This window comes from Vipera berus (genome assembly GCF_964194415.1).
Source record: "Vipera berus genome assembly, chromosome: 3".
NCBI classification, from domain to species: domain Eukaryota; kingdom Metazoa; phylum Chordata; class Lepidosauria; order Squamata; family Viperidae; genus Vipera; species Vipera berus.
The window spans coordinates 111,869,428-111,884,752 of NC_138204.1; the positions used below are offsets into that span (position 1 = coordinate 111,869,428).

A 15,325-nucleotide genomic window follows, 5' to 3' on the forward strand; every position below is an offset into this window, starting at 1 on the left:
CAACTGTCAGAAAAAATACTTACAAATAGTTAAGAAAGTTAAATATTTTGGAATATACTTAACAGCAAAATGTGCAATGATAAAAGAGATAATTATATAAAATTACTAAATCAAATAAAATTAGATTTGGAAAAATGGAAAAACTTATAACTATCAATGTTAGGAATAATAGCTGCTGTGAACATGAATATTTTACCAAATTACTATTTTTTATTTCAAATAGCACCTATAAAAATAGAGAAAAAGTTTTTTGATGATTTGAATACCCTTATGTTGAAATTTATTTGGCAAGGAAAGAAAGCCAGAATCAAACTGAAAATGCTACAAGAAGCTAAAGAAAATGGAGGATTTGGACTACCAGATTGGGTCTTATACTACCAAGCATGTGTCTCTAACATGGTTAAAAGAATGGATAACCCTTAGAAACAAAAGCTTGTTATATTTAGAAAGACATGACTTGCAACTTGGATGGCACACATTTTATGGTATGAAAAGAATATTTCCAAAACCACTACATAAGAAACGCATTATTATTTGTAGGGGAAAAGATAAAACCAAAAATCTATACAAAAATCCCAAGATGGCTCTATCAATGATGGAAGCATCCGGTCACCCAAACTTAGTTAAATTTGAGAAAATTCTAATATATAAGGATATTCTGAATACAGATGGGAAAGTAAAATCTAAACGAGAGTTAGAAGATCAGGGTATTGACTGATGGTGGCCTTGACTGCCAATGCAATTGAGGTATGATAAAGATGTTAAAATATATGGTTTTTACAAAAACCAGATAATGTTTGATCAGGTGGTGTTGACTTCTGATGAAAAACTGATTAAAAAATTGTATAACTTTTTATTAAATTTGAAAATGGAAGATGAACAAGTGAAAGAAACAATGATAATATGGACAAATTTTTTGGGGTACAATATAGAATAAGAGAATGGCAAAATCTTTGGGAAAGAAGCTATAAATTGACAATGGCAACTTCGTATAAAGAAAACTTACATAAAATGTTTTATAGATGGCATCTTCCATCTGTCAGATTAGCAAAAATGTTTTAAAATATGTCTAGTAAATGCTGGAAATGTAATCAAAATCCTGGTACATATTATCACCTCTGGTGGACATGTATTAAAGCAAAAACGTTTTTGACAAAAATACATACTTGGTTAGAAAAGATGTTAAGGAAACACGTAGATTTGAAACCTGAACTTTTTTTATTAGGTATAATTCCAGAAAAATTTGATAAACAAAGTATATATTTAACATTACATGTATTAACAGCAGGGCTTTTTTTGTCATAGAATGGTCAGAATGGAGTTCCGGCACCTTTTTTGGATGGAACCTTGTAGGGTAGGCAAGGCAGGTTGTATGATATGTGTGAGTTCCAGCACCTTTTTCTTTTACAAAAAAAGCACTGATTAACAGCAGTGAGGATTGTATTTGCACAGCATTGGAAAAATGAAAAAACACAACTGGATGAAGAGATAATCAAGTAAATATTGGACTGTGCTGAAATGGGAAGATTTACATTGAGAATCAAAGAAAAAGAAGACACAGAATATTCTCAAACATGTAACTTATTTTATCAATGACTGGAAAATCGAGATAGAGAGTAAGAACTTAACTTTTATTATTAAGCAAAAAATTAACCCAGACAACATGTTATTCATTAACCACTGATGAATTGTAATAATAGAAAATTAAGAAAATACTTTAAAAAAAGAATATAATTTTCTGGAAACTGTAGACACAGAGAAAACTGGCAAAAAGGAGTGCCTTGGGAAGTGAAGGAGAGAAGAACACAGAATGTTAGAGGAAGTGGGGAGCCTAGAATACAGAACTTGTATATAAGCAGAGAATATTAAGCATTAATTCAAGAAACACACATTTTCCACTATCTTTTTCTTCTCATTTATTTCTCTTTTGCTTCTTGGGCTAAACATGGCCATATCAATCTATCCTGAAAGCAGGAATTGCAATCTAGAAGAAGTGTTTGAACAGGGTAAAGGTAAAGGTTCCCCCGCACATGCGTGCTAGTCGTTTCCAACTCTAGGGGCCGGTGCTCATCTCTGTTTCAAAGCCGAAGAGCCAGCCCTTGTCCGAGGACGTCTCCGTGGTCATGTGGCCGGCATGACTAGACGCCAAAGGCGCACGGAACGCTATTACCTTCCCACTGTAGTGGTCCCTTTTTTTCTACTTGCATTTTTTACGTGTTTTCGAACTGCTAGGTTGGCAGAAGCTGGGACGAATAACAGGTGCTCACTTTGTTACGCGGCACTCGGGATTTGACCCGCCATACTGCCGAACTTCTGATCGACAAGCTCAGCGTCCTAACCCACTGAGCCACCGCGTCCCTCTTGAACACGGTACACTTGTGTTAATGTGGCATAATAGAAAATTGGTTTTACAGCAGGGAAGTTTAGACTAAAATCTCCCTTAGCTTCACTATAAACTTTGGGACATCTCTCTGTCAACCTATCCTTTCTCACAAAGCTTTTGGGAGAATAAACATTTTACCACAAGCTCTTTGGAAAAAGAAACAAATCTTCTTTTAGGAATCAAAGGCGAGTGCCATAAAAAGACAAACATGGTTTCACATTGTCTCTAGTAAAATGTTACTCTGTATATTCTGCTCTTTGAGGATTATTTTTAAGAACTATGCCCTGTTTAAGACTGTCCTTCAGAGGTTTGCCCACACAACTCAAACCTGAGAGGAAACTTGAAACGATGGGCTCTATTTTACCCTCCAGAAGAGGAATGTTCTCTCATTTCCAAATAAAGTGCAGCATATCTAAAGAAGTAAAAGACACATGCATAATCTAAGTTCATAACGCCCCAAAAGAGGTTGTGGCACCAGGAAAAAAAGGATGTTGAGGGGTGGAGGTGGAATCTGAAGAGCTCTGCATCTTACTACAAATGCTTAAAAATTATTTCTGCTGGACCCACAATTCAAAATAGGCACTGAATCAAAACAGATACTAATCTTGACTTCCGGATGGCAAGGCGTCGCCGGAGGCAGCCATTTTTTGGCTGTCAGCCTCGCGGCTCCATAGAGCCGCCAAAAACAGCACCAATCAGCTGTTTCGGCAGCTCGGAAGCCCCCACCTCAGGAGAAGAGGAGGGGGTGAGCGTCCAGGTAGGGGTAGAGCTCTCCGGGGCCGCAAGAACTTAGAGTTTTTGCAGCGGAAGGATTGAGCCCCCCCGAAGCCTGGGCATGCTCCGGACTGCGAGGCGCCTCTGCTCCGGGTGTTTTGGAGCAGAACAGGGCGTTCGCAACCATCCCTGCTAGCAAGGAAGAGCCTTTGAGAACGAGGACGCAGGCAGAGCGATGCAGGAGATTTTGGTGAAGATGGTGTTTTGATCTTTAACTCAATGGACTTTGCTGAACTTGTAAGTGAAAGTGCGTAGCTAACAATAGTGGGTGAAAATGGCGGCTATATCTTCTAAAATTCCTGCTTTGGTGCAGCAGTCTTCGGTGAAAACTTTATTGCCCCTTGCATCTGTATCTGCATCAGCTTTTACAGTAAAAGATTTGCAGAATCTGCTGCAAGAGACTATGGAAAAGCAAATGCAACAATTTGTTGAGATAATGGAGAAAAAGTTGGAGGAGAAGTTTACAGAGAAATTAACAGAAATGAGAGCACACATTACATCTGCAATGTTAAGCATGGCTAAAGGCATTGAGATTTTGGATGAAAGAGTGGAAGATCTTGCTCAAAAGGATATTAGACTGGAAGCCAAAATGACAGAAACTGAAAATGTGATAGAGAAAATGGATTATGATTTGATTTCGACACAGTATTATCAGATGGAGTTTGCTTTAAGAATTAGAGGCTTAAAAGAAAATCCTAAGGAAAATTTGAAGAAAATGGTTTCTGAGGCTTTGGAAGGGGTGTTGGAGCGACCAGCAGATGAAATAATGGAAGATATAGATAAAATCTTCCGTGTTAATTCGTGGATTGCAAAACAAAGAAAATTACCCAGAGATGTGGTGGTTTATTTTACAAAGAGAAAGACTAGAAATGAAGTTATCCAGGCCTCCTACAATATTGATTTTGTAATTGCTGAGCAAAAAGTTCTGATTTTAAAAGAGATCCTTGCAAGAATTTTAAGAAAAAGGAAGGAATTTGCTTTTTTGACACAAGAAATGAGACGACGTGATATCAAGTTTAGATGGCAAATACCAGTGGGTATGGTGGTGACCTATGAAGGTACGAGGCATTGTTTTACCACGGTGACTCAGGCACGTGATTTTTACAGTAATGTTTTAAAAGCAGTCCCCATACCATCTTTGGAATCTACAAAGAAAAAAGGTGACAGAGAGTCTCAACGTTCTAGAGAGAATCCACAAGATGCTGAAGGGTTAATGCAGACAGATGTGAAAGTCACAGGAGTGGGTCAAACTTCATCACCACTGGAGAAGGTCAGAAATTGGAAGAGGCGTGCTGTTTCTGGAAGAATGAATCAAGCCTGAAGATTTAGTTGCATAAGTGCAAGAGATAATAATGTAATAAGGATTATGGGAATTGGAATTGTTAGAAGGATTAAATATTTGGGGATATATTTTCACCCTTATAATATAATTATGTAATATTTTGTGTTGCTTTAGTTTTAAGATGATTATGAAAATGAAATTGGGAAGATTTGTAGTAGTGTTTATTGATATTTTGTAGGTTATGATTTGTTATTTGGATGGAAAATTTTAAGCCTGGAAGGTAATGTATGGTATTTTAAGTTGTATAATATATTAGGAGAAGGCAAGGTTGTATAAACCTGGTTTTAGTATGTTAAAGCTTGTTGGATAGAAGAATAGTTTTATAAAACTGATATAAATTGTTTTATTTGTGATTGAAGCTAATTTGTAATATTTTTATGGGCAACATTGGAGTAGGTAATATGATATAAATTTTTTTTTTAAGTTTGGAAAGTAATCTATGGTATTTTAATTTGTATAATATATTAGGATAATATGAGTTTATAGCTTACTTGGAAAGAAGAATAGCTTTAGACAATTGATATAAATTGTTTTATTTGTGATTGTTTTTATTGGGTATTAGATTGAAAAGTATTATTTTGTATTTGAATAATTATTGATATGATATATATATATGTGTTTGGAGTTTATCTATATGAGTTAAAGCTCGATAGTCTAAATAGTTCAGGATTGTTTGCGTAAGTTAGATTATGATTGTTTGTATTTTTATACCCTGTACTCTGCTCTGGGAAGTGGGGGGGGGAGGAGAAAGGGAGGGAGGGGTTGGGGAGGGTTGGGGACGGGGAATAGGGTGGGAGGGGAGGGGGTTGGGAGGGTTTTTTTTCCTTTTTTTGTTTGTTAAAGATAAAATGTAAAACTTTTTAATAAAAAAAAGAAAACATAAAAAAATAAAGTAAAAAAAACAGATACTAATCTTTTGGTAGGGGTCTGTTTTCTGAGCTTGCTAATCTGAGGGCTATAAATTAATCTATAAGGTACTGAACAGACAGTTAGAAAAAAGGATAGAAATACAGGTAGCCCTTGACTGATGACCATAATTGAGCCTGTTATTAGGGTCATTAGTTGCTGCAATCATAAATTGAGGCATCGTGTGACAAAACCAAGAAAAAAAGTGGCAATTATTAAGTGAACACCATGGTAATTAAACAAAACATTTTTTTCCTATATATATATGTGTGTGTGTGCGTGTGTGTGTGTTTTCTGAGGTTTTCGCGGGTGTTTGTATGTAGATCTTTGGTCATTCGGGTTTTTCCCCATGTAGAATTGGAGGTATCAGGGCAACGTTTATATATATAAAGCCCTAAATAGCTTGGGTCCGGGATATCTGAGGGAACACCTGCTGCCGGCATCAAGCTCCCTTCGTCCTGTGTGCTCCCACAGGGAGGGTCTTCTCAGGGTACCGCCAGTAAAAGATTGCCGGCAGACAATACCCAGGGGGAGGGCCTTCTCTGTGGATGCACCTGCCCTTTGGAATCAGCTGCCTGTAGAGCTTAGGACTGCCCCTGACCTTCGTTCATTCCGCCGGGACCTGAAGACCTGGCTCTTTGAGCTCTCTGGCCTGGTCTGAGCATATTAATTGGGATTTTAACTGTTTTTAACTGGGGTTTTATTGCAAGGTTTATATAATTCTTTTAATTGATTTTAAGATTTTTGTAATTGTTGTATCTGTATCTGTTTTTTTAAAATACCTTGTGAACCTACGGGAGAAGGGCGGTATATAAATTGAATATATATATATACTGGCAAAAAAAAATCACAAATTACAATCATGTGACCATGGGATGTTGCAAATGGCCATAAAGGTGAGCTGGTTTCCAAGTGCCCAAAATGTGATCATGCGATCATAAAGGAGATCGTGGTGAGGCCATTGCAACTTTGAAAAACAGCCATAAGTAGCTTTTGGAATGTCTGTTGGTTACTCCAAAAAAGGGAGTAGTGGTTCTGAATATTCTTACCTTTGCTCTGCCAGTGCTCTGAAGAATGTGCACCATAGCACAGGCCATCTCCTCTTTGTCTCTGACACTTATCACTGGTTCCAAAACAGAGCATAATTCGGTATAATTGTTAGTTACAAATTCAGCAAACTCTTTATATTTTTCCATAGGAAGGACGACGATGGTCTGGTACCGTGACTTGATCCGGATGGATGGCACACCAGACTTCCCCTTATTGACTGTGGGAGTGCTGATGGTGTACCACTTTTCCACAAACTGTCGACCGGTTACAGTAGCTATGGGAATGCTGACCAGACCAATATAATTATTCTTAAAGTTTTTCTTTCTCTTTTCAGTGTCCTTATAGATGTGGACTGTAATGTGATAGGTGGGTGGAAGGCTAGAGAACTCAAACTGTTCACCCCAGAAAATATTGTCAGATTTTGATTTACTGGTAGTACGGGCGACTAATATTTCATCCAGACATATTTCACAGAAATACTTCTTCTTCGGGGCCAAACCTTTGGCTTCAATGATCCAAAGACGTAACAAGTTCTCATCTCGTCGGCAATTATCCTGGAGACAAAAGCACTTGGTTTACTTATCACAAAGAATGTTTATTCTATGTGGTTCTTATCTTTCATAGCCATATTATATTTTTAAATCTGTATTAAGTTTCAGATTATTCTCTGTTAGTTGTTTTTTCAGGCAACAATCATTCATAAAGGATTATCCTTCTATTGATAAAGAGGAATAGGAAATAATAGAATTTAGAAAGTTCACTTGGGTTGGTGGAGAATACCTTTGAGTCTTGTTGAGATATTGGGAAGCCATCACCTCAAGGTGCCTTTTGGCAACTGTGTGCCTCTTCCAGAATGACCTCACCTAGCACCTTGTATATTAGGAAGGTCATCTTTCAGGGTTTTTTAAAGCTAAAATCTCCCAATGATCAGAAATGACAGGATGGTAATCCAAAACCATTTGGAGAAGTAATGGTTGTTTGGCAACCCTCCCCCCAGTTTCTAGAGAAGCAAGTTCTGAAGCATATTATAACTATTCGCATTGACAAATACTGTGAAATTCCAGAGAGTTAAACAAGGTCAGCACCTCTGTGTCTCTCCTATTATAAATCATGTATAAGAGTAATGAAAGTAGAGTGTTCCCAACTCCACTTGGAAGAAAGTAGATGGTCGTGTTTGGCATTAATATATTAAACACTGAAATTGGCAACGATGGCCAGCAATTAGGAACAGTTTCATAATGTGATAGATTCTAAATCTGCACTGATACACACAGACATACACACAAATAATTTCAATCATTTCCCCAAAGTACTTTGAACAATAAAATCAATGACATGACATATTTACAGGTTAAAGGTGTAATCTATCATACTTTTTGATCAACAAAGTCTAAATGAGGTTTATTAAGCAGTTTTCTTTCTGAGGCAGCTAATTTGATGCCACAAATCTACTTAGAAGGCTATACTTGTTTGAGGAAGGGACTGATATCCCCAGCTACTAATGAGGATGCATTTTCCAATTGATGCTTTTCTGAGGTTGCATTTTACACTATACCTTGTTAGGCTGGAGTGCCCTCCGTATATTCTCCATCCAGACGTCTCTTTCAGTAGCAGAAGTGCAACTGAAGCATTTACTATAAGTGGAACAAGATATCTAGAACATATTACAGAAAGTCAAGTTAAGCTTACAGCTGAGATTGTAGTTGCGTGAAAAGAAACAGCAGAGATACCTTAATACTTTATAACATAGTAGCTTAACGAGGAAATTTAAACAGAATACTAATACATTGATTATGTTAACACACTGGGGTATTACAAAGCTTCAAGTGTCAGAAACATTATGATCTAGTTTGAAATCTATTAATTGTGGCTGAAATGTTCACCAAATCCTCCGAACTTGGAGAGTACAGCTTTCAAATGGAAATTTAGCCTGTAAGGATGATTAAATTAATAAATTTACCTATAAAATAATAAAAAGCATTGAGAGACATTTTAAATAACTGCTTTTTATAGTTTATAGCAATGTTAGTCACAAATCAAAAGTTTTCTAAGCAATATTTTTATCATTATTGCAAAATCATTTTTTATTTCTATTTTCCAATTTGAAGCTATATCTAATAAGGCTGTAAAGTGCTTCAGATTTAAAGAGAGAAAAAAGTACTTTGACTCCACATCAGGCCTCATGTAACACTGACTGGCAACTTCTTAAATCAATTTACTAGATGTCTCTCCAGGGATTCTGTAGATATAACAGGAAGGATAGATTCAAGCATTACCGAAAGAGGATATGTGTCTGCCCTCATGTGCTCTAAAGCACTTTTTCTCTTTTGAATCCAAAGTGATGCACAGCCTATAAACAGTTATATTTGCTTATAAAAAGTATGTGTTCTATTTTACAGAAAAAGGACATGATCTGAATTTGGTACTAAAAGAAATGGAAAGCAATGAAAATAAGAATAATGAACAAGTTTGAAAAGGAAAACATGGGAATTCTATATAATATAGGATTGCATTAAATATGATGCTAATTTTTTTCATTAATTGACATTCCCCTTAATAAGGTTTAGGTCTAGGTTATTCCGTAGCAAGACTATAATCTGGTTACTATGAAATCTGAAACATCATACTGGAGAGAACTGCTAAAATATGACTGTTTAAATTATTAATTATATTTAAATGCTCTTTGGTCTTTGTGAGAGAGCCACTTCCCATGAAAGATAAATCTAGGTTTGTCACCTAACCCATTGTATTTAAACTAGAAAAAGTTTTTACGGTATTGTACTGAATGAAAATCGATAAAAGTTATACTGCAATTTTTCTGGCTTCCCTGAAAGGAACACATCTGCTAGGCAATTTCCATGACAACCAGGAAAAGATCTTTGATTTTCCATCAATGTGTATTTGTGCATATCTGTGTAGTTTCCATATTAAATCAATAACATTGTGATTTAGCTCAATATATATTTAAATACATCCCAAATTCAGTTATCTAAATGGAAAACTTATTATTTCATTTTTCGCATTAAGAATACCAAAGGAGGAAAAATATTTTGAAAAAATGTATTAAGGAAATTAGTTGAAAAGCTCTTGAATATATTAAATATCAAAGCTAATTATTCCCAATTTGTGGTCTAGAAAAACTGGTTTTGAAGGATACTGGAAGCAGTCATTGAGTCATACATCAAAATAATCATTCTCCCCCCGCTTTTTTTAATGGCAAACATCTTAGGGAATCATTGCATCTCCCAAGATGCTCTCTTTCTACCTAAAATGTTGGCCATTTATTCTTAATTACTAGGTTTTTGAATCTGGGATGGTGATGTTGCAGCATAAAAAGCATTAAGGAAAGGAAACAAGCATCCAGGCAGAGGAGAAAAACATTAAGTTGTGCTTCAGCTGCCTCCAATAAATTTGGGGGACGGGAAAGGAAGAGTGAATACACAAGATTAGCTCATTTGTGATATGTTGCAGATGCTGTTGGACAAACACTTGTTAAATTTTGCAAGCATACACCAGTAAAGACTGCAAAAAGCAATCATAAATCAAGGTAAGCTAACCAGATGACCATTAATCTTCACTGATATAATCAAAACATGAAAATAAATTCCTTATCTGATGCTGCATTGCTAACATGCCCAATTGTGACACAATTCTCCATCAGTTGACAATGGCCCAGTAAGAAATTTCCTAGTTCCTTGTTGCTTCTCTTAGTCACTCGCTAAAATGTTTTCTTAAGACTGAAAAATAACTGAGTGTTCATTTCTGTTCAATAACTGATACCAGTTATCTCATGTACATAAAGATCGTCTGATCATTGGACAATCCACAACCTTCTTATGTTCAATCTAAAGAAACAAAATTGGTTATTCTTATAAAATTGAAAGAATAAAAAGACTGAGATCACATACTGTATATCAGCCTTCCACTGTATTTGTTGTTATTTATTTACCTCAAAGCAGAAGTTTCGTCCAATTATACTGCTATGAAGTGGCATGACAAAGACTTTCTCATCAGTCCCAAGATCCAAAGTCTCAATAGGACCTCCTGGACTCAGCAAAGATTCATGGGAAAATGATTGTTTCAGCTTTGACAAGCCAGGAGACCTGTATAAAGACAGTAGGAGCTGGAAATAAGACATCTGGAAAAAATGGAGGTGATTTAACAAAATTAAAATTTAAAAGTATCTTTTAAGGTTTGCCTCATTCCAAATATTGGTTGGGAAAATGTAATCTCTAACAGATGCCAGTCAACATTTAGAAAATTCAGAAACATAAAACAATTTTTGTTTTAAAATTTTGTATTCTGAATTGTTGGTGAATGGTTCAAATGTTTTTCTATACAGTATGTTTCACAGAAGCCAAAATCCTACTAGTAACTTCCGAAGGCTGTATATTTTTTATTCTCTACATGAAAATGTTACATTTATAGAGCTGTGCAATTTCTCTTCCTTCCCCTCCCTATCCAGTAGATTCCTCTAAAAATAATGCAAAGGGTGCTCTGAAAATGAAAAAAAAGATTTGTGTGTGTTTTTTGTATCAATATTATTTGTTTCTCCAAGGAACATAGAGTAACAGACATATTCTTTTTTGTATTTTATGTTAAAAACAATCCCCCAAAACAGGGCTGGCTGAAAGATAATGGGGTCAAAGTAGTGCAATAATCAGTCAAACATCCAAACCAGCTTCCAAGCACAGTATTATCCTCTAATTATCCACTATTAATATTCCCTTTTCCAAAAATACAAACGGGATAGAAACAATGACAGATCTATTAATCTTATACTAAAATGTTTCACAGTCTATGAGGGTGTTTTTTGTTTTTTTGCAAATAGCACAAGAAGATAATCTTACTAATCATATTCATTATATTAATTTGGCATGCTCTACTTGGGTGCATTCCTGATCAGCCATCTTCCTACCTAAGGCATTTCAATTACACAGAAAAAAACGCTCTGAATTGCATCTAAGAAGCCAGTCTTAAAAATCCCCTGAAAGTTGGAATGACACACATAGAAAAAAACAGGATCTTATTTCATTCTTTCATGTCACATTAAGAATTTTATGATTTGGTAACAACTTTTGGAAGAGCCAGTGGCAAACCACTTCCAAAACATTGCCAAGAAAACTGCAAAGACTGTCCATGTAGTTGCCAGGAATCTATGCTGACCTGAAAATACCACCACCACCACAAGAGTTGGGATTGCTGGGAGCCATATTCATGGCTTTTCTGACTTCAGGCTATGATTTCTTTTCTTAATATAGTAGTTCATTTGTAGGTTTGATTGTGCTTTACTGTGATCAACTAAACTGAAAGTGAGCCTTGCGATTGGTATTCCTTATGCCCTGCTATTGCTAGAATGCAATTTCTTTTACTGGTATGGGCCACAGTAAAGCATCAGCCGCTATTTTATGGTAGTAGGATTAAGCCAAAAGGTTTCCATTTAGCTAGAATTCATTCAAGCTAATTTCAACAATAGAAATTTGTAGATGTCTGCAGTTTGCTTGTAATAGCTTAGCTGTAGCTAAGTAAAGTAAAGGTAAAGGTAAAGGTTCCCCCGCACATGTGTGCTAGTCGTTTCCGACTCTAGGGGCTCATCTCTAGGGCTCATCTCCGTTTCAAAGCCGAAGAGCCAGCGCTTGTCCGAGGACGTCTCCGTGGTCATGTGGCCAGCATGACTAGACGCCAAAGGCGCACGGAACACTGTTACCTTCCCACTGTAGTGGTCCCTATTTTTCTACTTGCATTTTTTACGTGCTTTCGAACTGCTAGGTTGGCAGAAGCTGGGACGAGTAACAGGCGCTCACTCTGCTACGCGGCACTCGGGATTTGACCCACAAAACTGCCGACCTTCTGATCGACAAGCTCAGCGTCCTAACCCACTGAGCCACCGCGTCCCTATTGTAGCTAGGTACTAGGCACTAAACATTAATATAGATACACTGGCCTATGAAAAATTATCTTACAAATACACACTCAAATACACATATACAGTGAAAAGGATCTAGACAAACCTAAATCATGGAAAATGATATTACAAGAATGCTTTATTATGCTGTAAATCTACCCAAATCCCAATAGTTAGTGAAAATATGGAGTCTCCGAATCTTATAAAAGATCAAAACTAAAGCAATGCAAGTAAATTAACTATAACCAAGAAAGAGATTGCTGCTGGAGAATTGCCACCCAGATGGCATCATCCCCAAGCCATAAATAAATACCAGGTATCTTTCATAAACAATAATATATCAGCTATAGAGGTACAGAACATAGAGTAATTCAGTGTTTTTCATGTTTGGCAGTTTTAAGATGTGTGGATTTCAACTGTAAGACGATTTTAAAGTTGCCAAGTTTAAAAAACAGTAGTTTTAATGAGTATGACAGACATTTGATGCTATTTCAAAATCTATTTCAGAAGATCAAAACTAAAGCAATGCAAGTAAATTAACTATAACCAATAAAGAGATTGCTGCTGGAGAATTGCCACCCAGACGGCATCATCCCCAAGCCATAAATAAATACCAGGTATCTTTCATAAACAATAATATATCAGCTATAGAGGTACAGAACAAAGCATTTGATGCTATTTCAAAATCTATTTCAGAAGAACAACAATGCTAAAATAAACAAATAAGGAAAAGTTGTCTTTAACTATTTTAAAAGGAGAGAATATAGGTTTCGGAAACAGTAGATGTTTTATGCAGTATTTGGGAGATACAATGGCTGGTTGGGAAATTCAAAGCATGAAGTAGGTAGCTTATTTATTTATTTATTTATTTGACTTGACATGCTGCCAGTTATCAAGGTTAGTTGACCATTTACAATCAAAATATAACATTGTAAACCAAGTTTGCATTATAAAGATTATGAGAAATAATTTAATTCTGAAATTTTGGAGTTACAAGTTGTCTTCGTTTTATGACAATTGGGACTGGCAAGTTAATTGCTAAGTCACCCGGTCACTATGTAGAAAATCACCTGACCATGAGTATACTTACAATTTTACTTCAGCTTTCTTCCCCTCTCACCACCACATCCCTGTTTTTGGAATGCTTATCCTGATTCTGGGATAATTAGTAAGAAGGGAATTAATATTTGTATTACAAGTCATCATAGGGGAAGGATTGTAAGAGATTATAAGAGAGTAAGCAGGCACATAATAGTGAATAGACATTGAAATGTGCTAGCACTGGCTGTTTGTCTAGTGTGCTTTGGGCTCCCAGCACTGAGTGTGCTAGGCAAATAACTGGCACTAGCACATTCCTTTCAATGTTTGTTTCCCTTTGTATGCCTGCTTACTCTCTTGCAATCCCTTCCTCTTCAGTGATTGCTTGTTTACATCATCTCTCTGGTTTTTGAGAGGGAAAAAAATGGGTCAGGCACAGAACTAATGTAATGATGAGCACAGGATTGAGGTTGTAAAAGCATGACTTAATTGCAAAGTTACTTTTTTCAGCAATGTTACATAGTAACGTCGAATGATTCATTGCACAATGCAGTTGATAAGTGAGGTCTACCTGTTTTAAGAAATAATACAAGTAGTCCTTGACTTACAACCACAACTGGAACCAGAATTTCTTTTGTGACTGTTGTTAAGCCCAATTTTATTATCTTTTTTGTCATGGTTAAGTGAATCACAGCAGCTGTTAAGTGAATCACAAAGTAGTTTGGCAAAACCAGCTTCCCCCATTGATTTTGCTTATTGCAAGGCACCCAGGAAAGTGACAAATAGCAATCACATGACTCTGAAATGCTGCAACCATCATAAATATATAGCAGTTGCCAAGCACCCAAATTTTGATCATGTGACCAAAGGGATGCTGCTAAGTTTGTAAATCTGAGGGGCCCGGTGGTAAGTCAGTTTTTTCCAGTGCCCTTGTAACTTTAAGTGGTCACTATATGAATGGTTGTCAATTGAAGACTACCTGTACTGGATTAGATGTACAGTCCTGGTTAAAAAGGAAGTAAAGATTTGCACCCTTCAAATGTGAGCAGAGCATTTCTATGCATTGAAGCAGACATCTGCTTTTTCAGGCTTGTGGTGGAACATAAAAAAAAACCAGTATGTGGATGATTTAATGAATTGATTCATTAGGTCCAAAATACTTCTTCTAAATCATGGGCATAGTGCTATTATCAAATAGATTCCTATAAATAAAGTCTTAAAATACACTACATTTTGAATATCCAGAAGAATATTCAAAAGTCTCAAAGTTCCTAACTGTATATTCCAATTCTTGGTAAATGTTGAAAAGTAGAATGAAAGCTACTCTCCTTTGTGAAGTAGACTTCACAGTGAGAGCTAAATATAACACCGATGAGGTAGAGATGGATTAATAGAGATGAACATTTAAGCAGTTGTTGGATCTGCAACTTCAGGCAAGTTCACTAGAAACCGGTTTGGATTTTTTTAGAAGAAACTTGTAGATGTTTGAAGCAGAATTATCACACACACACACCAACAATATTGTTGTTGCAATAGCAGAGCAGTATATTAACTATGTTACTATTTACAAATGGAGAGTCCAGATAGTAGGTCTCCTTTTTGCATACTCTCCCTTTCTGGCTGTTTAATAACTCAACAACTACAAAAGTTTTTTTGACACAATTTGATGGCCATTTTTAAAAACTGCATTTAACTTTATGAAAAATGTATTCATGCAATCTTCTGACACCATATTTAAAAATAAGTACCGGTAGTTATTTCTTTATCATTTCCCCTTTATTCTGGAGTCAACATCATTCTCAGAAATTAAATCTCTACAGTTTGGGTTAGAAGGAATCTGGTACCACCTTTTCTGACTAACCAGTCTTAGGTTATGAAAGAGAAGGGGAGACAAATTATGTATCATCAACCTATTTTCCCCTCTCTT

General features: G+C 36.1%; 1 protein-coding gene across 1 annotated transcript in view; it reads right to left on the reverse strand.

Moving 5' to 3' along the window:
- The window catches only part of RASAL2 (RAS protein activator like 2), a 228,774-nt gene that overhangs the window by 38,767 nt on the left and 174,682 nt on the right, over positions 1-15,325 (reverse strand). Inside the window, exons 6-8 of the mRNA XM_081324971.1 lie at positions 10,405-10,558; positions 8,011-8,109; positions 6,455-7,009 (exon numbers count right to left, since the gene is read on the reverse strand). Of these exons, the coding sequence (XP_081181097.1) occupies positions 6,455-7,009; positions 8,011-8,109; positions 10,405-10,558 (808 nt within the window). The remainder of the gene's footprint in view (positions 1-6,454; positions 7,010-8,010; positions 8,110-10,404; positions 10,559-15,325) is intronic.